This window comes from Hylaeus volcanicus, chromosome 7 (assembly GCF_026283585.1).
Source record: "Hylaeus volcanicus isolate JK05 chromosome 7, UHH_iyHylVolc1.0_haploid, whole genome shotgun sequence".
Classification (NCBI taxonomy): domain Eukaryota; kingdom Metazoa; phylum Arthropoda; class Insecta; order Hymenoptera; family Colletidae; genus Hylaeus; species Hylaeus volcanicus.
The window spans coordinates 19,693,223-19,719,759 of NC_071982.1; the positions used below are offsets into that span (position 1 = coordinate 19,693,223).

At 45.1% G+C, this 26,537-nt stretch overlaps 2 protein-coding genes across 2 annotated transcripts; one reads left to right on the forward strand and one right to left on the reverse strand.

Annotated features, from left to right (window-relative positions):
• Positions 1 to 1,070: 1,070 nt before the first annotated feature.
• Positions 1,071 to 2,698, reverse strand: LOC128879569 (X-box-binding protein 1). The gene is made up of 3 exons (XM_054128858.1): positions 2,166 to 2,698; positions 1,576 to 2,076; positions 1,071 to 1,306 (listed from the first exon to the last, which is right to left on the reverse strand). Exons 1-3 carry the CDS (start codon positions 2,429 to 2,431, stop codon positions 1,204 to 1,206), a joined length of 870 nt encoding a protein of 289 aa, XP_053984833.1. The 5' UTR covers positions 2,432 to 2,698; the 3' UTR covers positions 1,071 to 1,203.
• A 796-nt stretch (positions 2,699 to 3,494) lies between these two features.
• Positions 3,495 to 18,885, forward strand: LOC128879568 (centrosomal and chromosomal factor-like). The gene has a single exon (XM_054128856.1). The coding sequence runs from the start codon at positions 5,172 to 5,174 to the stop codon at positions 6,684 to 6,686; it is 1,515 nt and encodes a 504-aa protein (XP_053984831.1). The 5' UTR covers positions 3,495 to 5,171; the 3' UTR covers positions 6,687 to 18,885.
• The last annotated feature ends 7,652 nt before the right edge of the window (positions 18,886 to 26,537 follow it).

The window sequence follows — 26,537 nt, forward strand, 5'->3', positions numbered from 1 at the left end:
AAAAATCAGGATAACATTGATACAGGTTTATGCGATGTTTGGAGGTTCTGTCAACCTTATCAGTTAGTTTGTTTCTATATCACGCTGAGATTATTATTTATGGAATCTACGTTAGATATGAATAGAAAGTACACGATAATTTCTCAAATCTAATCGGATAATTAAAAACAAAGTATTTCACAAGTACATAATGTAGGAGCAGGAAAAATATAAAATTAAAAATCCGTAATTCTCTTGAACAAAACGTAATCCAAGTTCCCTCCCTCCATGGAATACAAATAACAAGAGATAAACAAGGAATGTTAAACTTTTCGTTTTATTTGGCATTCTGTTGCACAGCAATACCACTCCACTTTATTATCTTACAAGAGCACATTTAATAAATATTATATACACAAACATTCGGTCGTTGCGCAAAAACGTGATTACAAAATTTTTACGACGAAATAAAAAAGAGTAGGTGTTTTTTTTTTGTTTAAATTAACTTAACGTTACAAATACATATATAAAAATACGAATCAATTGTACATGTAGTTGCACGTGTGTATCAGTGTAACGAAAAAGTCTTAAGTGAAATATTTGATCGAAAGTAAACAGTCGTCATTCTCGAGTTCGGTTTAAATATATCACAGACACAGCAGAGAGACTATCCAACGTTCCTCATTTGCAGTCAATGCAACTGTCAGGCTAACGTAGGAAATAACTCTGAGAAACTCTCGTGCCAAAGATCCGATAGGGCCACCGTATCCTTTTTGTTACGTGTATCAGGCGTCGGAGAACCGTGCGACTCATATCCACAGTCGGACGCGTTGGAATCTAATTTCGTTTGTGTGAAACCAGTATCCGTGTCTTCGGAATGTATGCTTGATGGTGACATAGAATCCGTGCACGTGTAGGACGGTGAAAATTGATTGGTGTAATAATAATTGGGCGTGAGATACGATGAGTCCTCGGTCGAGCTAGTGCCGTCTGTGCTCACTTCTTGAACGCACTCTTGAATGCCCACGCTGCTTTCGTCCCCTGGATAAATAATCGTTATGGAATTGGTAGTCTCGTCGTAAGTGCCGTAAACGGTGTCCAAATCGTGCGTATCGACTTCCTGTTTTACTTCGATTTCCGATTTAATCGACACCGGTGCGCTTGTGTTCGCGGTACAAGGTGTAGTGAGAGTGCTGGAAACGGGATGCCACGATTGGGACGTGCTCATGCTTCTAGAGGCTCTACTGGCTTCCACATTTTTTGATGTCGCCCCCACCACTCCTTTCGAATAGTCACGTTTCTCAATGGTATTTTTCGTGACTGGTACCTACACAAGATACGATCGGTATGTCATTAATGAAGGGAAGACTGAGATGTAAATGATCGATATTACTTTAGAAACAAATGAAGTGTTCATTGTAGCCAAAAGATATACTTTGACACGAAAATCGACAATTTTATATAATCATAGTATTTACAATTAATCTTTTTTGCTCTTTCTAACAATTCATTCATTCCTGCGATATAGGCAAAGTAAAATAGTCTTACAATGTTACTTGATGTAGTTAGAGATTCATATAATTTTTGAATACTCACTTGTTCATTTGTTCGATGAGGATTTGCTTCCACTTCTGCGGTAACCTCTCGCAGAAGACTTTCTGCAAGTTCTTCGAGTCGCTCGATGTAATCGTCTCCTTGGAGGTCACCAAACAGTTCTTCAAGAGGAGGTAGATGGTCAGTATCTTCAGAAGGATTGCTGCTCCTGGGGTTAGCATCAGGGACGATGCCAGCTGTGTTGTTCCACCCTGCTGCAGAGGGTAGGTAGGGGACACTGTAGATCCCAGCGAGGACACAGCACAGCCGACACGACCCTGGCACATGGAGCAGATCGATTCTTCCGCGTTCTTCACGTCCCTTTCTTTCCTCAACCTTTTCGTTTCGGTGACGAGAGACTCGTTTCGCGACCTCAACATGGCGCATTCTTGTGTCAACAATTCATTTTGTTCTCTTAAATTTCTAACCGTCTCCTCCAGTTCATCGAGCTTAGCCTTCTTTCGGTCCCGAGAAGTTTGAGCTGCGACTCTATTTTTCAATTTCCTATAGAATAAAATCGATAATTAGAATATTATATTCAACGACTCTATTGTTTATATTATTTTCAGAAGCTATTTCATTTCTATACGTACTTCCGTTGCAGCTTCTCTTCCCACGTTAAGTGATCCAATCTCCGTTTCTTCCCTCGAACGCACACATCCGCCTTGTACAGCATGCTTTCGTCCGGAACGTCTTCGTGCTTGGCGGCTCTCTTTTGTTCCATCTTCAACTTATCACTCAGAGTAGAAATAGAAAAGTTAAATTTCGTCAGAGATTTCGGTAATTCGTTGGAACCGACGCCAGGCGCCTTGGACAGGCCCTTAGGCAGCGTGATGACGACGTTCTTTAACAAGCTCATAATCTGCCATGCAATACGGGATGAACTCGCTGGTGTTGTTTCACAAGTACAACGCGGAGTTGTCTTTTCTCGAGTGTCTCATTCCTCCAACTGTTTGGTAACGACTGACTGGATACATAACACTCGCCGATATAAATTCCGCGGTTGTGTACTCTCTAGCTGATGTAATCAAACTGACGGTGTACAGTAGTCGAACGATCGAAGAACATACTAGAAACACAATTTTCATCAGCTCTCGACGCGACTGGTCGAGAGGAAGAACGTCGTGCGTGGTGTACCGTTATTGGTTGCTGCGTTTTGCCATTTCCCGTACTCCTCGCTACCAACACAATCAACCAATTGTATGACTATTGACGTCATCGGGTACGCTACTATCGCAGCAATTTTATTTGTTTTGTATCGGTTCCCGCCTCCAGTCGTGATACATACCGTCTGATACCATCTGATTCACCTAATATGTGATGAAACTTTTGGAAAAGAAGCGTAACGCCTTGGTCCAAAGGTTTATGTCATTTATTTCTAATTACTCGTTATGTCATTTATTTCTATTACTCGTATCGAGTGTCGTTTGATGAAAAAACATACGCATTCGAAGAATGTACATGGAATTCTGAGTATGTAACAGTAATCGAATAGAAAGTTAGGAGAAAGTATTCGCGACAAGTGTGCAAAGAAAGATAAAGAAATGTACGATACTACATTGACAAAAAGCAGATTTCAATTAGAGGGGTAGTTATCGCACTCTTATCGATAACGTGGATTAATACATTAGTATCGAGATAGATAAGGCGAGAGGAATTTAGATGTGTTAACTATCGAAGTAGAATAAACCACAAAAAATTGAACGGTTAAATATATTATTCAGATTACTAATTTATATTTTTTAATACATTTCCAAATATCTAGAGAATTTTACTTCTAAACAGCACCCCAACTGTGGTGCAACTTCATAGGTGAAACGATTTTTAAGTTGTTCAATACACTAGCGACTCTCTGAGACATGTACTGCATAGATACGATAGGTCGATTACGTTACCGATAGGAGATAAGACAGAGAGCAACTCGTATCAGTTGATACTGCCCTCAGGGGCTGTAGCTAGAAGCATAGCTGCAGTACGGATTTAGCAATCCCGAGGTACCCGAGCTATAAGGGGGCTCGTAGAACAATTTCAAAATGGAACTACATAAAATTACGTTTAAATTTAAATAACGATACTACAGAGACATAGTTATAACGTTATTTCAAAAGAAAAGTTGCTCGTGCTGAATATCACTTCGTATCGAAAACGAAACAGGGATTTTGATGAAATTGTAACTAGACGTTTCCCCAAGGTTGGTCACCCCCTAGTGGTGTAGATGGTCGCGATTCATGGATACTAGCCGTTAACCCGCACGATCGACCATCATGCTGTGGACGAGAAGCACATCCAGGGAGAGAGGAAGAGGGCGTTGCAAAATGTCGAGGCCTGACACGAGGGTTCGAAAGGAAGTCGGCTTTCAGTCGCAGCTCGGCAGTCTGTACGGGACGATCGAGTTACGTATAGTGTAAGTACGGTGTGTGTTCTCGCGTATATGTACACGCGTACAGCGCATGTATTGGTGATCATAGGCGCAGCCTCGCGTGTGCACGCGTAACCGATACGCCGGACGAATTGACACACGCGCAGCAATGGCGTACCCCCCCGGAGAAGCCTGAACGTGTTCTCGGTCGAATATTCTTTTGTGTGGTGTGTGTGGTTGTGCGTAAGAGGGACAGATAATCCGAATAAAATATCGTATTCATGTAAGCCAACGATAGAAGCGCGAGACGTTAACGTAACACGGTCCCTGAAAGGTTGACAAACGAAGGAACGAGCGACGTTACGCTCGGACAGGAACGTCAGAGCCCATTACTCGTGGTATAATACACCCCAAGTCTCCACGGTTCTCACGGTTGACGGTTAGACCGTTCGTGAAAAGCTTCGCTAGGCAGAAATTTACGAGAGGCGTAAGCGCGACCGCAATGTAAGGATATCACCGTCGGAGAGATTCGTATGACGGGCTCCCGACAGAGTGAAGTGTGGATTACGTGCAAGAGGGATATTCGAGCTCAGGGGGAAGCAAAGAAATACCGTGTCGATATCGAAGACAAAGAATCGAGGCAGTCACGACGAAAAGATACGGAAAATAGAACTGGTCTGAGAAGACGCCGGTTCCAGAACGTTGTAAGCGTTTTACCACAGCATTTATTTCCTTTCCTGTCACGAAATATGCGATAAAACGTTTCGTTGGCCGTGTACATTGGGGGCTTCCTCGGTGTTGGATATACCCGATTGGTCCAACCCTTGGTTAAGGCGACCCTCTCACGACGATGAATCGTGTCTATACCTCTCCGCCTTGTTTGAAGCTGCGCCCGTGACATCGAGAAGAGTACCACCGATCATTGACACGCTTGCATCGCAAGTACCGCTCCAAGGGGTAGAAAACGATCGAGAAACGACGAAACTAGAAAGAAGAAGGGTTATCGGGGTGCTGTCAAGAGGATATAAGATCGCCGGAAGATCGTTTTCGGCCGTTCCAACGAGCAATCGCGGCCTCAACGCTGGGCGAGACGGGGAAGAACGGATTGTCATCATTGGGGAGAATAATCGCGAGGATCTTACGAAATGAGAGCCTAGCGTCGGAGGTGGGTCGTTGGTCAGCGGGCGCGCAAGAAACGACGGTTCGCCGGCGGAAGCCTGGATAGTAGGAGGTTTCCAACATGGCCGCCGCCTGCTACGAGAAGGAAGTGGTGGTAGGTGCCGCTATACACGGACACGGTCATCACCATCACCACCACCATCATCATCACCATCACCATCACCATCACGGCGCGACGGGGCAGGCTAACCAGCAGCAAACCGTCCTACCGGCGGCTTCGACTATCCTCGACGCCACCACTGCCGTCGGCTCTGGTTCGAGTTCGTCCGCGAATACGACCGCCACTGCGGCTGCCACTGCTGCGGCGGTCGCGGCCGCAGCCGCTGCGGTTGCCGTCACCTCCTACAAGGACTACAAGGACTATTCGCAGCCTCTCCACGTGGACTGTAGCGTCGAATACGAACTGCCCAGTCAGGCGAAGCCACCACCCGGCGGCGGCGAACCCCTTCTCATGATACATCCCTGTTACTATCGTCGCGCCGAACGCGAGAGGAGAAGCCCCTTCGTCAACAATCTCCCGCCGCCGGCGAACGCTCCTATATCCACCTCGAGAAGGACTAGCAGAAGAAGCACGACTGCTGCTGCCGTCGTCGTTGCCACCGCCGCTGTGTCTTCGACATCGTCTGTGGCACCGTCCTCCACGGTCGTTTCCTCGATTTCCACCTCGACCGTATCGTCGTCGACTTCCGCCACGGCCGTGTTATCAGCGACCGCAGCAGTGGTCGCGACCACCACCGATTCCGGCTCCGGCCTCGTATCCACTACCGGCCAGATGTCCGCGGCAATGGCAGCCTCCTATCGAGCGGCTCTAAACGCTGCCGCGACTCTATCCCAACAACAGAGACGACATCATCCCCAACAGCAGCCACAGCAACAACCCCAACAACAGCAGCAGCATCATCTCCATCGAGCACCTCACGTCCAGCCTCACCCTCATCACGGTCAACAGCAACAACAGCAAAGTTCGGTGACGCCGACCACGTCCGGCGCGGAACTGATTTCTGCCGACGAGAAAGCAGTCATATCAGGTATTTATCAGCACTACTTCCGAGCGATGCGTGCTCACAATCATCAGCAGCAACAGCAACAACCTCAGCAGCAACCGGCCCAGCAGCCCCAGCCGCAGCAGCAGCATCGTACCACTCATCAGCTTCATCATCAACCTCACCAAAGCGACAGAAGTTCCTCCTCGTCGTCGGTAACACCGACGGCCACGTCGATCTCTGGCATCCTACGGCAGAGTTATCAACAGACGTACAACGCGACGAGTTCGAGTTCGGGTTCGTCGAGTCATCTACGCGTCGCGACGGCCTCCGCGGTTGTCGCTCATCATCCGTACAGACGGCCGTCGGCGACGTTGCTATCACGAGCGGCATCGCACTTGGGACATCAGACTTCCTCCTCATCTTCCTCCTCCTCTACGTCCATCGGTGCTTCCAGCGGTATTTCCTCCGGCAGCGTTTCCAGCTTGTACGCGAGTACGATACACAGGCATCACGCGACCTCGCTGCACGCCCTTCAGGCGGCCGGTTTTTACGAAACGCCGGGTTATCATGCGCTCTTGCCGCAGAGTTAGGTGATCACTAACCCTCGCGAGGCTGACCCGGTTGCCAGCGTTCATTTATTCACGTAATCCGGGCGCAGAGCCGCGCTCCTCTTTCCTATTGTGCGACTTATCTCTTCCACTCGTTAAAGAGTATACGGGTTAGTCTAGTACACACGCCGGGATACATCTAGCTCTGCGTTCGTACCCACCTACGTATGTATTACATACGCGTAGATGTATCGTGCATACGTGTACGTGTACGTATATGATGTACGGACGGTGTATATGGTCGCACACAACGATCGTACGTGCCGTGTTCGTTCGTGTTGGCAGTGTGCGGGTGGCCGGACGGATGGGCAGAAAGCCGCAGAATAAACATACGAACCGTGTACACACTACACACACACATACACACACGTACATCTCGACCCAGGGACAGATGGAGGGAACGAGACAACAGAAATGGTCGTCTGTACGCATCGAGCGATTCCATCCACCTGCGATACTCTAGCGCTGTTCAGGTATAAAAATCCATTTGCTTAGGTCCGTATTAACGACTTATTTTTAGCCGTACTTTTCGGCCGGACATGATTTTCCGTGCGTAAAGTCTTGGAAACCGAGGGAGGGAGGGGGGGTGGGGATGGGGGGACGCCTTTCATCAATGAAGCAACCTATTATCGTATAAGTTCGCCTCCGGAATACGTCGCACCGGATTTTACGGTATTTTCCTATCCGCTCGAATGCCAACGGATCGCGGTCATCGCTCTCGACAATAGTATTTTTAGGTCGTTCGATCGATGAACGAGACCGGGAACGTTAACGAAACACACTTACCGATATAGTATTAGACGCATTTTTTCCACCGACTAGCTCGTAGAATCGCATTAGCCGACGGTATCGATATCATTCCGACGGGCGAGTTCGCTTCGACGTTCTATCGCTGATTGCACGAACCACCGATTCATACAAGCTCCGAACGACAATCAACGCGAAATCGCGAGTGCCAAACTATCGAGCGCAACCGACGGCGAGACGTTAACCGACGGGGTTTCGAACGTCTTCGAACAAAGGGACATGGGGAAGGACACGGGAAGCTTGTCTTTTTTTTTCTCTCATTTTTTTTTTTCTTTCTTTGCTTCACGTTTCGCGAGCATATACGGGAAATGACAGTATTCTCCGGCTACGTAGCGATCGTAGTCGTCCTGCTCTAACGGAACGTTCTCCCTCGCCGTTTCGCTTCCTCTCTCGCGTAGCATCTCTAGAAACCCGAGGTCCGAGAGAGCTGGTCAGGATCTCGTCTTTTTTTTGTCCTGCGCCCTTTTCAAAGAGCGCGCTCAAGGAGAAACGACGAGGACCGTATTTCGTTACACGGTAACGATCGATCAACGTGACCGCACGACCGCACCGGCGGTACGGGCGAGCCGAGGCGAAGCGAGACGAAGCGAGGCGAAACGAGACGGGACGGATCTGGGCGGTTACGGGACGGGAAGGGACGAGAGAGACGAGGAGAGACCAGACCAGACGAGAAGGGGGCGCGGTCAAGATGGGGATCGGTAGAGACGAAATCGGGAGACGACGAGCTCGCATAGGGCAAGAGGGAGCAGGATGCGTCGACTTGTATTCCGAAAACACCGACGACCATGTGGACGCATGCGGACGTTAGGCTGTGCACTCGCTAATGCGAACCTCCGCCAACTCCTATATAATTTCACTCGTCTCGCTCGCGGTGCCTCGGAAAAATGCTCGCAGGGGGAGGTTGCGTGAAACAAGGGAAACGAGTCGCGTTCTTCTCTATTTTTTTCTTTGTTACCTCTTAAGCCCGGCGACTAACTTGCAACAGAACATTGTAACGTTACGCGAGCAATTCGCTTAGTCTGGACGGACTCTTGCGCTCTTGCGTGCTCCACTGGTCTGTCGGTTTTTTCACGAACCTCTTTGATCGTCTACTTTTCACTGAATCGAGTAGGAAGCATTTAGAGAGAATTCAGCCGAGAGTTCGAAGCGAGCATTCGTGATTCCAAAAACGACCTTGTAACGTAAACGCTGGTACCGAACCGTACAATTCGTGTCGAGCAGTTACATTACAGCGTTCTGTTGCAAGTCGGTCGCCGGCTTTATACGTAGAGATTATAGATACAGTGAAGGAACTAGACCCATCGCGGCTAAAAAGGGAAAGAAAATCACGGTGTCCTGTCTGACTTTGTCCACCAACGCATGCGAACAAGTGGATGGTTACGCGCGAGTTCTCTCAGGGTATCGCGGTTTTTTCCCCTCTTTTTAGAGGGTGAATTTTAGGAACTTTAGAGGAAGAAGTAGAAACGAGAAGGGGTAATAACGTTTATTTATGTAGGCAAAGCTCGTGTATTTCTCTGAAGCCTTGGAAGATTCGCATTCGAACCTCGAGAGGGGGAAGAAACAATTTAACGGTAATTGGGGAAGAATTGAGCGGTTGCGAAGGGCAGAGATGGGCACGATTTTATTCGAATAATAGAAGGTTAAGGTAAAATCTGTGTAAGGTTCCTCCTTTGATGTTTGGTAGGAAGGGATTAAGTTGTAAATCTGAAATTTCAAGGTGGGATCGGTATGGTGAGGTTTTTCCTATTAAAATGAGACCCCATTGCTTGGATTATTCTTAATTGGAAACAAATTCTATTCAAAAATAGTAAGAATGTGATCGTATTTGAATTAATTTTCGTTCATAGCATTTTTCATTTAATTTCTCGAGATACACGTGGAGTATCTGATAAATAGAGTTGGGTATTTCGGGCCACCCTGTATTTCCAACGCGTACTGCGTTTGACACGAGGCGCAATCGTGCGCCTTCCAGCCGGTCGGTAGCAAATACATTTCCTTGGTTATAGATTGCTCGTACGGTAGAGGGTTAAACCTCGTCCACTGATGGACGTTTATACGACGTGGAAGGAAGGAGGGCATTATTGTGCCTCGTTGAAACCCCCGTCGAACTCGTTATATAAAATATGACGTCGACATTAGGTAATTAGGAAGCGTCGCCGTCAGAAACGTTGTCTCCGCTGTCTTTGAAAAGGTTTCGCTGGTCGTTTTCTTCTCGTTTATCGTTCCGTTGTTTCCACGACTCGACGTCGAACGTTATTTTTACGTCTCGAAACGTTCGACCTCGAAACTATCGTGGAGTGGATGTCGTCGATTATTCTCCGCTTCGAAATCGCCTTCCGAGAACAATTCCGACCATCGTGAACGCTACGGAGCGCTTCTAGCGCGTTAGAGATTCGATTTGAAAATATTCCGAATCGGATTTTCGTGCGAAAATATATGTTCCGTTTGGTGCGTGCGCAAGACTTGCGAAGCCGCTTTGTGAATTCGCGTCGGGCGCACACAGAGCCGACTCTCGAGCAGCGGCGGCTCGTTCCCGCCACTTACCCTTCGTCGTCCATCTCGACCGAGCATTTCCGCCCCGCTGTTTTTGCTCGTTCAAAGGGAACGGACCTCTTAGCGCCAAAGCAGAGGGAAGCAAAACGGATACAGAGCCTAAATACAGTTACTTAGAGCGTAGATGTATCGCTGACGGGAGGCTACGTTTCGATATCTACACAATCGTTCGCCTTGTTCGCTTTTTTTTATTAACAAACGCCAACTGATAGACTCAAGGGCCATGCCCTGTTACAAGTTCGAATTTTGACCAAAGTTTAAGATTTCTTTTCTGGATGACTCATTCATATTTTTTAATGAAATTGACTACACTTAATAACGCTATTTATTTTTCATAGCATCAGTACCGTATGATATTTATTTGACCTATTGAAATCGTCTTCATTGGTAGACCCATTACGTTACACGAAACCTCTGAAAACACAAGTTACATTAGTTCGGTGGTTTTCGAGAAAAAAATACTTTCGACAAAAAGCATCTAAAGTTTAAATTCCAGTTTATATCAGCCTGGAGCGACTCATGTACGAAGTCATATATCTTACGAAAACGTAAAACAAGAAATATAAAAATTCCAAGATCTTTTTACTGAGCATGCCTCCTTGATTCGTATGGAAGATTTTGGAAAATTGCTCATAAGTGACTTCGGGCAATTTCCGGTAAATGGGACTGTTGGGAGAAAGGAAAAATAGTGGTAGTTAGAAGGTCGTTAAAAGGATCCTTGTGGCTATTCGGTTTTTTTCCTTTCCATTTGTCGACTATCTATAAAGTTTCGCCGTAATCTGCCATCGGGCGGACGTAGCCTTCCACGTCTCTCCTAATTCTTTGTACAGGGTGTTCCCGGAGTTTGCGTCAACGTTTGTCGAAAATAATTGAACACTCAAACTTTATGCTTATTGGGCTGATTCATAAATAACTTCCGCTGCAGGTGTATGTTAAGTCTGGATCAGGTAACAGTTTTTAATTTGTCTATTACATAGGAACAGGTGATAATCAACGATCACGATTGTACAGTTGTTTAAGATTCATTCTCCAATGATCTATTTGAAAATGAATTGTAAGCCTATCAATCAATTTTTGTTTGCTAAGACAGTCTAGAAGTGTGGCTGATGTAAACTAGATTGTTATCTATCGCTAAGATGGCATTATATGGCTCCATGGAAAACATTTCAAAAAATTGTCCAGAAAACCATCCTGATAGATGAAATTAATTCTCTCTGATACTATTATCAAAATAAACAAATATTACTCAATTCAATTATATTAGGTTGTCCCAAATGTTTCTTTCGTAATTTGCACTCAATTATTTTCTGTAGCAGTGTTTATATAAATAGACAAACTAATTCCTTAGATGTTGATGTTGTACCAGTAATGGAGCAAGATGTATCGTACACAATTCAATGATGTAACATTAGACATAAAATATTGTGTATGTATCGGGTTGTCCGGAAAGTTCATGCCTATTTTTAAGAAAACTTCAAAGCCATATTTGAATATCGATGCATGTTTATTGAATTACATATGTACCATTTCGTTCCACAACCTTTGCACCTTTTAAGGAGTGTACACATGTTATTTGTTTTCAACCATTCCGACGTATTCAGACCTGTACCGCCTACTAAAACTCGCCATGGACTTTCCAGACAACCCAATATTACTGATTATTAAAACGAAAGAAACTTTTGGGACAACCTAATACATCATAAAGTGTCGCTAAACGGAAGTTACTTACGAATCAACCCAACGCATTCCAGTTACTCGACAAAGTAAAGATAGTAAAGCATCCAAATATTAAACTTCCTCCCCACATTGTACAAAGTCTCGAAACTCTTCTTCGCTAAAAATTTCGCCTCGAAATCTGTTCTTCGTTCTCTTCAAACACGCGTGTACCACGTCTCGGGACACCCCGTAGATACAAGACGTAGATCGTTAACCGCTTGCTATGCAAAGGGATACGCTCGTAGAATTCGATTGTGATGTGTCGAAAGAAAGGGGGAAAGTGGGAGGGGGAGGAGGAGGAGGAGGAGGAGGGAGCCCGCGAGCTCACGAAACTCTGGCACGGCGAGACGGTCGAATGTCAAGCAGCCCCAATAGGATCGAGCAACGCCTCTTAAAAAATTTTTTTACGTCTCCCGTAACGAGTAATCGATCGTCGAACGGTGTCTCCCCGTCGGGTGCGCTGCGTCATGGAAAATGCACGACGAAATTCGAACCCGCGACGCGCTACGCGCTGGAAACAGGCGGCGACCGCTTTGTTACGTGCCAAATCGCGGGGACGGTGTGTCCCGCGAGTTACACAGTTTTCCTTCGTCAGCTTTACAGTTCTCCGGTGTTACTCTAAGAGCCAGTGACGACTTTACGGGGGCCATTATGGAATGGAAATAACGCTTTTTGTATCGGAAAGTCTGGTAGTTAGTTCTTAGAAGTCGGAACGATACCGTGGGGGCGGGGGGGGGTGTTTGAAGAAGAATGAGAATAGGTCATTTTGAAGAGGTTGATTTTTTAACCGACTTCGAAAAGGAGAAGGTTACTCGATTCGACGTGTATTTTTTTTTTTTTTTTTATCCAGTAATTGGTTGCATGTCAGTGAATAATACAAAAATACTGCCAGACGTTTTGCGTGGATAACCAAAGGTTGAAAGATGCGCACTAAGTTGCGTCGTTGCAAGGGTTACTTTACTAGGTCTGGCAGCCGTTGTGTTCGACGCAAAACGTCTGGCAATATTTTTATTATTATTCCCTATCTTCATTCTTTTTCAATTGATAGAGTTTTCTAAGAAAGGTTTATTTTCGCTTGAAAATGTCCCCAGCGAAGTCGTCACCGCCACGTGTTACTCCTAAACACGACTTTCCTTTTTCCGAGTCAGTATTACTTCTTGCATTTAGATCGCGTTTCTTTCGATCGACCGCGTTTATCGTCGTTACTTCTTAAATAAAAAGGAAGAAGAACCCCACGGAAGATTACGCAAGGGACGTCTTCTGGGGGTAGATAAGACGACAGAAAGAAGCGTCTCCTCGCAGCTGGGTAGCGGTTCGATGCCTGGGAACGGCGTACACGAATTTTTTTTCCTTCTCTCCTTCTTTTTTTTTTTCGCAATCTGCCTTCCCTGGAAACGCTTCGGTTTAGAATACTCGCTCGCGCGTTCTCCGACAGAAATTTCATCTTCCCGACCCCCGACGCGCTTATTTATCCGACCGTTCTGGTTTAGAACGGCTCGAAGCGAGCTCCTGACGCGTACACGTATACAGTGTGTACCGAAACGTAGCCGTGGAATCACGGAAGAACCGGGGATTCCACGAAAGACGAGGCGAGAGCCGTGGAAGAAAATTTCCTCGCGAGGAACTCTTCGTTCTGGAGTGGATCGATCTCGAGAATGTACGCGGACCACACGTGCGCGTTCGACTAACGAGGGAAGTTTCCCTATCGGAAAGTCGAGAGGAAAAATTGAAACTTTGCGGAAACGTAGCTTTGACTGTACCGATAACTAGCCTGAGGATGTTTATGCAAATTCGGATTTTTACAGATACAGAAAACGAACTGTAACTCAACTTTCTATTTTTCTTTATTTGCAGACACTTTGAAAGGCGTTTACTTTTAAAAAAACTAGAATCACTTGGTACACAGGTTCATAGAGGGTTAAACGAAAGTGTCTTACTTTCTAAATGGAACAGCATATATTAGGTCGTCCTATAAGTTCGTGCCGAAGACTGCGTCGAAATTTAATGAAAAACCACAGAAATTTTCTAGTGACAGTACAATGACTATATGAGAAAGATGAGAAACTATTGTGAAATTTGATTATCTTTTCTTGTGATACTTGAGAGTATGTTTCGCATATTAATTTGAGAAATAGAAGTATAAGTGGCACGAACTTTTAGGACGACCTGATATATTATTGTTGATATTTAATATACTTTTGCATTTCTGCATGCTCTCGCACCCTTCTCGATACTATCATTTGCCGCAAATGCATAAACATCTCCCGATAACTATTTTCTGTTTATGCACGTTTCTGCAGCGTTTCGAAATTCTTTTAATATCGTCGAGTTGCCAAGCATTCTTTGTAAAAAACAATATCGCGGTCCATGCGTATTTTGCCCAACACTTACGGTTCCCAATCTCGAAATCGCTCTGCCCCTTCTCGAGGATCACGCAGAAATTTTACTCCGCATTCTCGACTTATCGTTCCGCGATCGATTGGCTCCGTTCGAGTCGCAACCCGAATGGGAGGCATCGAGCAGAGAATAGAAAGGAAAAAGGGGAATACGCCGTGGTTCCGGTAATTCTTTATTTCACGTTGCATTCGGTGGATACGTGTATCCGTCGCGAGCGATTATCGTGTTTCCTCTCTTCTCCTCCCTCGCCCCTCCCCCATCGTCTATCCACTCCTTCGATTTTCGTCTTCTTTCTTTTTTCTTTTCAATTTCTTTTTCGTCCCGCCGTCCGCAAAAGTCTGTTGTTTGATCGTCGTAGCCGGCGAGACCGAGAAGGCCGGTATATTTACTCTGTAACAAAAAAAAAATGAAGAAAAAAAAAAGAAAAACGTGCTTCCTCCGTAAGCGGGTACGAGAAAAGTCTGGCATGAAGTATTTTGTCCTACGTCGCGCGTAATAACGAACTATAATGTAATAAATTGTACGGTCAAAGCTTCTTCTTAATTCACGGAGATGCGTGTGTGCGCGCGTCGTGTTTAAACGGTGAAAAAAAAAAGTAGAAGAAGAAGAAATGAAAGAAAGAGACGGGAAGAGAGTATCTGTGCCTCGCCCTCCGCTGTACTTGTGAACGTACTTTTGTGCGTACACAAAAGCTCGATTCACGTTCGACGGGCCATCGTGAGAGCGAGACGAAAAGGAAAAGAGAGTACGGGGACGGAAGAGAAAGAAACGGAACGGGTTAGATAAGACGGCGCAAAGTACGCCTATCCCGCGATTTACACGGAAGATCCTCGAAAATATCGTGGATTATCAAAGTCGAAGGCTTCGAGCGGAATCGCGTCAAAAATTTCAAAAAATGTAGATAATTTAGTCGTTCGAAGAATTTTTAGTGGATTCGGGCTGTACAAGCGAAGCTTTTGTTTTCAACAGTCTTTATATAGATCGAAGATATTTTGAAATTCCTGCAAAAAAAAAAAAAATAGCGTGTAAATCGAGGCACAGGTGTGCACCACTTGAGTTTTCCACCGGTTCGTGCCCGTCGAACGCGAACCGAGCCTCGACGGATCATCGGCGCATACACGCGCGCGTACACACCTTTATAGTTCACTACTGTTAACTCGGCCTTAAACAAAATGACGTAAACTGCCTCAAATTATTTAATATATTAACGAGCTAGCGCCCTCGCTACTTTGACTGAATACAAAGCCTAATCTCCTGTATAATTATACATACATATTATATATAAATATAAATATATATATATATATATATATATATTATTAACGATCGCATCGCGAGCACGCGTGATCGCGCGGACAGCGAAGGAAAAAAGGAAATTGGGGGAAGACAAGAGGGAATGAGTGATGCCTATGTGTATAGATAATGATCGATCGAAAAAGAGCGTGTACAGAGAGAGAGAGAGAGAGAGAGAGAGAGAGAGAGAGATCGAGAGTGTGCGTGTGTATGTGTGCGCGTATATGTGGGAGAGACAAAACACGCAGCGTGTAGCGCATTTCTAAACGAAAGCTGTTCGCGAGCGCCGCTGGATTAGAGGACGGCGTAGAGAGCGTATATCGATCCAAACCCGGTAACGTTAACTCCTCGTTTATCGCGATATAGGATTTATCGGTTGGAAAGGAGAAACGGTCTTTCCGCTGGCCAGAGGAGGACTAAAAGCGGAGGGTAGAACGAGAAGAGGGACGAAAAGGGGGTTCGAGGCCGCCGCGACGTAGATCTCGTTGCTCTCGCGAGACGCACACACGAGATGCTTCGGATAAGCGACGAGGAACGCTCGAAGGTACTCCGTAGAGCACGAACGAGGACACGCTGAGACGAGTTTAAATGGAAGGTTTAGTTTTGCCAAGGAAAGAAAAAGGGGGGGGACGGAGAATAAAGAGGCGTTTGAGTCGAGACGAGGGATGACAATTCGACCACCAGCCGGTACCCCGGATCAAGAGGGACCCACAGAAGTCCCTCTCTTCGGGGTGTCCGCGTCTCTGGCCCGGGGCTGCCGTAAGTCGAGCAAAAGCAGACGCGTCGAGCCTTACGGCGACGTATTAAGAAATAGTAGACGTGGGAACTCGGTACAGAGCGTATAAGAAACAAGGATACATAGCGATTTGCGACGTCGTGTTCGGCTCGACGCGTTGAGCTTTCGCAGAGCTTGGACAAGAAACAACGGTACGGGGATGTAGCTTTCCTCCCATGTTCTATGTGACACGTTATGCCAGGCCCGATCGAGCCTCGCGACCCTGCGTACGACCCCTAAATGGTCTCGCGTATTCGAAATCGTCGACGTTCCTCTCGGCTCCGAGCCTCTTCCAGGAGACCGAGTGTCTCGAAGGACGGCCTGGGTTCCCGCATTATAGGGGCACGAGGAATACACACGACAATAAGGATCGTAGACGGTCGAACACGATCCATGCACCCCACCCAGCGGAGAGTTAATCGAGAAACGGACGAACTCCTACGGCTTTTATGGCTCCGCTCGTAAAGATATACCCGAGGCTCTTTTTCTGTGGAACTCGGGTGGGGTCCCCTTCGAACACCCGGTCCAGGAACACTGGGGCAGAAACGCCGACGGAGTAGGTAGACAGGCGAGAGGGCGGTAAGGGCAGGTACGCGGTCGAAGGTAAAGCTCCTCTTGCAAAGGGATGAGGAGCGAGCCGAGCCGAGCAGGTAGTTTGCTCCAGGAAAGCACCGATCCAAGCATAAAGCGAACCGAAGCCATTTTCGATCCGGCGATCCTCTCCTGCTTCCACCCGAATTACAATGTTCTTGACCGTGGCTGGACCCCTGTCCAAGGGTCCACGCGAATTTTTCTTAAATTGGGCCTCCCCCGATCTTCGCGATGAATGATCCTCCTTGATCCCTCGGCCTCCTCCTCCTCCCCACCCCCTCGCGGCCTGGAGAAAGAGGACTGTTAGCCTCACTCCTCGATTGAAAAGCTAAGCTTAAAAAGCACGGAGCGCGCCTAACAATGACCCTGTTCCTCTGACGCACCGAATTGTTCGCGTACCGAGAGTACACCGAGCGATTCAACGAACACACATAACGCGGCACGTTATGCTATTCTTCGTTACCCGCACACCCGGTTCCACCGCTCACGTACACGCACGCATGTCGGCCCTGGTAATTCTTTACCCTCGTAATTCGCTTCGAGTTACCGAGTCTTTTTGAACGCCGCCCGGAGTTGTTTCTTCCCTCTTTCTTTCTTTTTTTACCCAGCGGTTCATATCCGCGAGCTTTTCAGTTCACCTTGTTGGCCATCCGTGGGCTTTCTCGGAACGGGGCGTTCCCGTGAGTAATTTTCGTTTTCCTGCGACAACGTACGACCAATTTGTCTAATTTTCCGTGGAACTCGTTCGCCCGGTTTCGACGCGTTCGCGTGTTTCTTTTTTTTCTTTACAATGCCTCCGCGGCTGTGCGTCAACCGAAGCCTTAAGTGCTTCGTCATTGAAGCCTACCGGCTGTCTCGTGGTTTCGAAGATTTAGAAACGTCCACGGTTTCCATTTAAAACTGCTTCGAGGGCACCCTTCTAAGACATCCTTTCGCGATATTAGTGTTCGTTAGACCGGGGATGATTATTTTATCTTCTAAACGGAGCGATAGGTGTATCTTTTGCGTATCTTTGGATTTGTGTAGATTCTCATCAATTTCCCCGTGTTTCGATTTACTATAAATGTCTAGACGTAGTTCGGCGGTGATTTTGAAAAAGTTGAACGTCAAATTTTTGTTCTGCCTCGCTTTAATACGGTATATTTGTTCACTTCTAAAATGTTTTGTGATCGTCAGCAACGGTCATTCTGATATAAAAGCAACCGTACGTACGCGTGCCGATATACCTCAGGGGTGCAACAGTATCAAAAATAAAATTTGTTTAATAGAAAACTATTAGCCATACCAATATCAAATTTCGCGCCTTTATTCATACAGTCTCGTTAAAAATATTTGAAATTGTCATCAAGGTTTGGAAAAACGTGCACAGTTGGTGTTCGACCCTGGATCGCCGCGCTGGGGGGTTTCGATCTCTCGATAGTCAAACCGGAGGGTAGATAGCGGAAAGAGCGAGAAGCGCAGAGGGAGAAGGCGCGATTCCCGAAAGCACCGAGCCGGGCCATAAAGGAGAGACGTCCATGTGTCACGAACGTCAGGATATTATGGGTTACTGTCTATGGATAGTCCCAGCGATTTGAAACGATGGACCACGCCCAAAATGCCTGGCATCTCCGCTTCGACAAAATTTCTCTCTCTGGCTCTCTCGCATTTCTCTCTCGTCCCGTTCCTCTCTGGACGATCGATCCTCTTTCCTCGCGACACAAGCTGGCAAAAATTTACCGCCGGTAAAAGTCGAACCACGAAACGGGACAGCCGAATACGCCCCTAGCTGGAGCGACCCGAGGCCTGCCTCTCTGGCCAATCGATAACCACCTCTTGGTGCCTCCGCCGTTTGACAGCCTTCGCGACATTTCTCTCCGTGGGTTATTTCTCTCTTCCTTTCCTATTTTTACGCCCACCGATTGCCTATCGTCCTTTCGTCGCTTCTCTTTTCTTCTCTCACCTTTCCTTTCGTTCCCTCGACCGACGACCCCGACGCGACATTTTCCTTCCCCTCGTGAAAGCGGAACGGCTACGCGACCCTTCCCCCTCCCCCTCCCCTCCCCTCGTTGGTAAAAAACGAAAAATTAACGTTCGTTTCGCGTCGATCGGATTTTTTTGCTCGGTTTTCGCCACGTGCTCTCCTCGTCTCGAACGCTGCTCGCTCGAATCGCTCCGCAGATGGGCAAAATGTCTCGATTGGAAGTCTCGAATAAGTTACGAAAGATCCGTTACGTAATTAAAGTTGGAAGGGTTGCGAAGCGTATAAAATTCGAATCGTTGCGTAACGCATGCAATTGGGATTCTACGCACTTCCCACGGCCCACGCAAACATTTAAACAAGAATAAACCAATCCAGCAACATTTTGCCCGCATCCGTCATGTGGCACCTCCACCGTCTCTCAGCATGCTGCGATCTCGAGTTTAGAGGCGACCCGGTGCACGGCAATGGTAGTATCGGTTCTATCGATCACCGAAGTTGAGCCGAGTACAATGCACTACGGTGCCCTAGCGGGTGATTATTTAGGGGCTCTACCCGCGTGAAAGTTTCGATCTCCCGACCCGTCGATCGCAGTTAACGCGGATAACAACAATTACGAGTTGTCATCCAATGATGGAAGGAACCATTGGGAAACGATTGTTTTTCCTACGGTTTAATCGCGATTAAATAATATCACGTTCGAACGACCTAAAAGCTCCCTGCTTGAAAAGCTTTCGCGAGTGTCTCCTCTGTCTCGCTTCGAACTCATTTCCTGCGCACGTGGGAACGCAGCTTTACGTTTCGATCGAGCGTATCTATCATCCGTTCGCTTTGGAAAGCGTTTACTTTGCTCGATCGTTCGTTGAAGTTCGCGAGCCAATGTTGCTTCTTTGCTCAGAGCTCGAGGAAGCGTGTTTCCCCTATCGCAAGAGGAGAACGCACTTTGCCTTTTTTCTTTTTCTTTCTTTCTCTGCGCGAAACAGCGAGAGAAGAATGCGTACTTCGTCTACCCTCTACTTTTTATTTTTCTTTCTGCGCGTAACTGCGCCTCGTGTCGCTTCGTTTTCGCCGACGATCCTTCTCGGTTCCTCGAACGGTCACGGGAAGGACTATTGGGGGGGATGAGGCTAGCTAACCAACTACTACACTACTGTATTATCGATAAAGGAAAAAGATTAAAAAAAAAAAAAAGAACATACCTACGCATTTAAGATAATGTACAAGTCTCTAGTGTGATACATTTCTACGCTTATTCTCTAACTAGTAGTCATGAAGTCTAAAGTAAACGATACCTCGTTGTGGTTTGTAACGCGGATAAAACGAAAAAAAAAACGTAGCTCTGTAATAGGATAAATAAAATGGAAGAGAAAGGGCGTGCCGAGAACCGTATGGGCGAGAGAACGCCGAGTAAAAAAAAAGTAACAAGTAAGCGAGTAACGAATAAAGCAGACGTGTCGCGATGAGGAATCCGCTTAGAGTCGACTTTACAGAAAGAAAGAGAAAAAAGAAAAAAAAAAACGAAACGAAGGAAAATTTAATAGCGAACGGCGCCCATTGTAACCGTAGAATGAAATTGTCCGGCGGCAGACGTCCTAATTAATCGCAAAAATAACGCTAAACGAAAAAAATAAAAAACATTGTATAAGCGAGCGCCAAAATATCGTTCGACTCGAGAGGAAAGAAAAGAACAAAAAAAAATAAAATAAAATAAAATAAAACTACACTGGATAATAAGAGAAGCGGAGTGCGCGCGTGATTCGCGGATCCACGAATCGCGGATGGGCTGGATCCGGAAAGAGCGAATGATTATTTCCAAAACACGTGTGCGTGGTTCGACCGATTTCGTCAAATGTATGGATGTGTGAGATTTACGCGCAGAGTATTTCGAGGATATAGTGTTCGGCATGTACATAAACCTGTATATACGAACGAATCACTGACTGTACAATACCACCCAAATATATTTATATTTCATGTTAAAACTAGCTTTAATACGCTTCATTCTTCGTGCTCGAGTTGCAGCGGAGCGTTCACGAATATTCCTTCCTTGTGCGAACACATTTTTTCTTTGAAATTACGAACCAGGTGGTTCTAACAAGGGAAGTTGGGAAATTGGTACAATGAATCCTGTGTAGTACTGTCTCGGAACGGCCAGGACTCTCGACTAACATTTGGAATATAGCGGAACCGGAATGGGGAAAGTGGAGGCAGGGATTTCCAGAGAATCGAATCGACAGATTTTACTAACGGCGATATGACGCGTGCGTATCGTCAAGGAGAACCAGTCCACCTGGCTCGCGTACGGAGTTTAATGATCACCGAGTGAGTCTTCTTATTTCCGTTGCATCGCTGTCTCTTCCGTTTTCCTTATTCCATCCTGTTGCGTCACGCACGTATTAAATAAATTATGCGACGATCCCGGTGCCTCGTGGAACACACGTGAAATTACATTCCTTCGCTCGACTTGAGCCTCGATTAATTCCACAAATGGGAGAAACGTAATTAACGGAACAAAGACATAAATATATAGAAATCAAGTTTTACACTGGGACGTGATTGTGTACCAAGCTTTCGTTCGTCCACTCCTATCGGAGGATTTGAAAATTGTGTCCAATCGCAGTAGACAAAGGGTCCTAAAGGATTAACGCGTTAACTGCGGTGGCTTTTTCCGTGGATTTTCACATCACCTGGTCACACCTCGCGATGGAACAAGTATCCCAACCGGGGAATTACGTATAAATAAAACGTGCAACCACTGTTCTCGAAGCAAAAATATTTTTTTCTATATTTCTCAAAGTATAGAATTAGACCTACGTGTATGTTTCATTTAAATGTAATTTCCAAAAAAAAGTTTTCACGAAAAAAAGAAAGTCTGAAAAAAGGGGTACCAGATTTTGTCCCAAACATCCTCCACAAATTTAGTTGAAAATAGTGGAAAAATTGCACAGAGATATCTCGTTAGAAGCGTGGAAACGGAAAACCCTAACCTTCGAATAAATCTGAAGTCTGCCTCCATCTTTGTCTCCTTTCCTCCTTTGAACATTTTCCAGAGAAGGAAACCTAGTTTCCACCGTCGTCCCGCGCCGCACCAAACGCATAAAAAGTCTCCAGCTTCGTTCAAGTAATTTTTAAACACGCTGCAGACGACGCAAGAGGTTTTTTTAACCCGCGAGCTGGTGACCTCTCGGTTCGAACTGAATAAACTTGCATGCGTAAGGTGCGCGACCCGACACAATGAAATACAGGAACCACGGCTTCCTGGTGCAATTTCAGCTTTTGTCGTGGTTATTTTCGTCACGGTGTATTTCCATTCTATTTAATATTCCTTCACCCCCGACACCATCCATTGTTTCTTCTCTCTCTGTCTCTCTCTCTGTCTCTCTTTTTTTTTACTTTCCACTGCGTCGCGTATAACGTTTTCCACCAGAAACGATTTTCCAGAGGTGTATCGGAGGGGGCGGGCGATGGCCGACGACGCGATTAAACGTGGGCCCTGGGCATAAATACGATGACTCCACGATTCTTTGTTATTCATGATATTCCGGTGAATACGCCGCTTTTCGTAGTGTAGTTGCCATGACGTCATTAGTCTTCCATTGTATTCGATGACACGCTTCTAACCGAACTTCGATATATGGAATTATAGCCGCCTTGGGAATCGTGGGCTGCTCCACCGTGCACGTAACGCGTTTGCGGACGTGGATGCGAAACTTGGCGAAACTTTCGACGATTCGCGGACCTTTTAAGTTTTTCCGCGAAACTCTGGACAGAAGGTTGGGCGTCGGACTCCTGGAGGCCTGCGTAGGCTTTCGTCACAGCTGGAGGGTCCCTGGAGATTAACCCTTGGGGCCACCGGCTCTAATACTCGCACAAAAGGCAAACCTTGGGTCAATTACCTGAAATTGACACTATTATAGTCCAAAACTTCCTTTCTCGCCATAAAATATATCGCATTCGGTTCCTGCAATCGTAATTGCGAGTAATGATTGCAGCTGGGAGAAGTACGTGTAATGGGCTTCCAATGGTACAATTAATCCTTTTATGATCGTTTCTTTTGGAAATGTTGGCGAGGATAACAGATCCTCTGCAGAATGTTTTCATATTAGTCATGAATAGTCTAAGGATTTTATGTATTTATGATACAAGTCGATACAGTAGATACATAGTATATAAAGTAATATACTAAAATGCATAACCAAAAGGTATCTGGACTCGTACAAAAAAGAAATACTAACACTATTCCATTAATTAATGAATGATATAATTATAATTCATTCATTCATTATAATGAATTGTATATGAATTATATACAATAATAACGAATTATATACAAGACACATTACGTGTACTTTTCACATTACTCTACGCCATAAACGCATAAAATCCGCAGTCTAGCCATAAAAGAATGTAAGGAACCGCCACGGATCGAAAGTTGTTTATCTCCTTCCCCCATCCTCATATTTTATCTACGTGAGAATTATGCCCGCCTCTGGGCCTCACCCCGTAGCCCAGGGTCCCATAAAATTCGAGACCTGTAACCCAGCAGTTCTAACGCGGGTATAATCAAAAAATAAATAGATGACGTCGTTCGAAAAACGTCTATTCCGATTTCGAGTGCTCTCGCCAGGTTTTGATTGATATCGCGCACGATACATGGAATATCGAAGCTCGGTGGCTCACGATGCACACGCGCGCGTTTCGAGCATCGCATCATCGATCGTCTCCTTAAATGAAAGAAGTCTGGTTCGATTGTATCTCAGAGTGCAACCAGCGAGATACGCCTCGCAGCCGTTCGACTGATATGTTTTCGAGCCGCAAATTTTCGCACGTTCCCGCGATTTCCTTTTAGCGTACCGCGAGTTACTACGCCACACTCTGGACGACGGTATGTATACATTCCTCCTGCTAATTTGTCCAGGGAACGAGAAACTTCTTTTTTTTTCCGTTGGTAGATTTTTAGTGTAGAGGCTGTGACGAGATTAGGTAGGATGTGTGATTCTGGAACTCGTGGTATGTGGATATAGGATTGCCCCTCTGCTACGCCTATGCGTGCATAGTTCTCCAAGGAACGAGGAATTTCTCCTTTTTTGATTGGTAAATTTTTAGTCGAGAGCCTAGCTTGAGATTAGGTGGCATATATTAGATCGTCCCAAATGTTTCTTTCGTGAGTTGCATTCGATTAATTTCTGTGGCAGTGTTTATATAAATAAACAATCTAATTTCTTGGACATTAATGCTGTAACAGTAATGAAGCGAAATGAATTGTACACAATTTTGTAATGTAACATAAAATATTGTGTATAAATTAATTATTAATAAAACGAAAGAAACTTTTGGGACAACCCAATACTATTCTGGAAATAGTAGTGTGTGGGGCGTGAGATGTCGGGAGCCCCCCTGCTACGCCATTGCGTGGAATCTGCGTGGTTCTCCAGCGAACGATTACCATCTTCTTTCCCTATTAGTAAATTTTTAGTTGTCACTCAGCGAGTCCGTCCTAAAATTAAGTAGGATATACGTATTCTGGGAATTGTAACGATAAGATATCTTAGGCATCTCAGAATATGTTATTCTCCGTCCTGCTACGTCAATGCGCGGAACCTCCATGGAATAACAAAAATACCCTTTCCTCCGAGAAAGGGTTCTTTCCGGATTCCGATGCTCTGGAAAGAATTTTTCGGGTCTCTGACTCTGTTCGAACACATTTTCGACGGGTTACGCCAATGGACGAGGCTTATACTATACAGGACCCATGGAACAGTGAAAAGGATAAGCGTAAGGGGTCTCGGATAGCCCAGTCGCTGAGCTCGCAGGCGATTCGAATAACGCACCAGGTAACCCAAGTGTTGATTCTTTTCGCGGATCATGCATACGATTGTATCCTCGAGTTGTCAAAATTGGTCGACGCCGGAGAAAAGGAGGCCAGATGTTCCGAATGGCAAAAAGAAACGTGTGCGTGTAGGTATTACGACAAGTAGAAAATTTAATGAATCGGCTTCCGTTCTGTCGCGTGTGAATCGATATCGGAGAGTCGAAGACACAATGTGCAATCATATATTTCTTTTTCGGACAATAAAGATGTAATTTGAAGGGTGGGTCGAAACGCGAAAAGAAACAAAACGAAAGGAACGAGGCGATTTAATTTTCTGTTTCGCGGACAGCTGCTGGAATTTTACAATGACGTACTTGCAGTGAAAGTTTAAAGTTTCCTTTGCAATAGCTTTTAACCTTCTATATTGACATTGGCATTGACCTTGCGCGAAGAGGTTGCGCTTTCGCGACTATGCGTAAGAATATTCCTCGATGCAATTTAGTCATTTTGGAGATTTATCTGTTCGTGCTTAGACCACAAGTGCTATGTAGTCCCAAGAAAGTATCCTAGTTCGTGTAAAAGCAGAACGTGTTACAATAGGAAAACACGTGAAAGGAAATCGTTCTATGGAAGGTGATCGTTTAGACACGATTGTAGGAGTGGTTGGAACGATTGGAATTTAAAGTTCCAAATGTTTAGTTGCCATCATTGTTATAGAGTAATACGAGTCGATTATCCTCTAACATATAATAACTTTCGGGGTTAAGTCGATAAGCTGTTCGTCCACCCTAGAACCTCGCAGGATTAATAACATAAAGGCTGGTCTTTAGTTGTGACGAATTTGTAACTAGCTTTGGTGCTAAAATACTTCCTAGAAATATGACGATTGTATTGGACGAAGTATACGATAGAATATTTCTTTTAAAAAGTCGATCTTGATTACATCATTGACACCAGTTTGATAAATAGATGCTCCTGCTTTAGAAATACAAATTGAATATTTATTTTTACAATCGAAAAACCATGGGGTACTTGAAGTTAAATGCCTCGATGTGAACGATCGAAGCGCCATCTGTTCACCGTATAAGGTGCTTGTCTCCTTTTTATATCATGGAGGCATGAATGAAACGCCGCAAAGTGCTTTACGCGAGGCATCGACCAAAAGTGCTGTAGTAAATTCGCGAATATTCAATGTGAGTCGCGAGTTAGTGTTCTGTGTACTATGTATTACTTAGACGTTTCTCTGTTAGTACATTCATCTTTCATATTTTTGTCTGCACGCATGTAACCTAACCTAGATTTCGAGAATGGTCGATGTAGGTTAAACGAAAGCGATATGATTATTAGTAACTATTTCTGTCTATGTTTTATAATTATATGTATCAATCCTGAATGACAATCTTTATTTTAATTAAAATGTAACTTTACAATTTATAACGGAAGACATATCGCTCGAATTGCAATATGACGAAATAGTTATTCATTTGAAAACATAGTAAAGATTTCGTTTATGTTAATCGTCTTTTGTTTCTTTGTCATCGTATATTACTGAGATTATCGTGTTCTATTAGAAAAAGTATTTGTAATCTTAAAAACTATTACTTCCTAATTATATTTTACAGTGAAAAATTCTGTAGGTGAAATATTTTTTTTTTGTTTCCAGAGAACTTCCACATTGTTCCAACCTCGAGGTATCACAGGTTTATTTGAAGAAAAACATTCTTCAATCCTTAAGGCAATTATTTGGGGAGGAAGGAACTAAGTATACCATTGATATTCTGAAGTATAATCCAAAGGATCGCAGATTTATTTTACGGTGTCCGGACGATTGTTACATACGTTTAAGAGCTGCCTTAACTCTGGCTGTAAAATACGAAGGAGAATTGTGCACTTATACAATTCATCGTGCCTCGTTTAATTTATTATCAT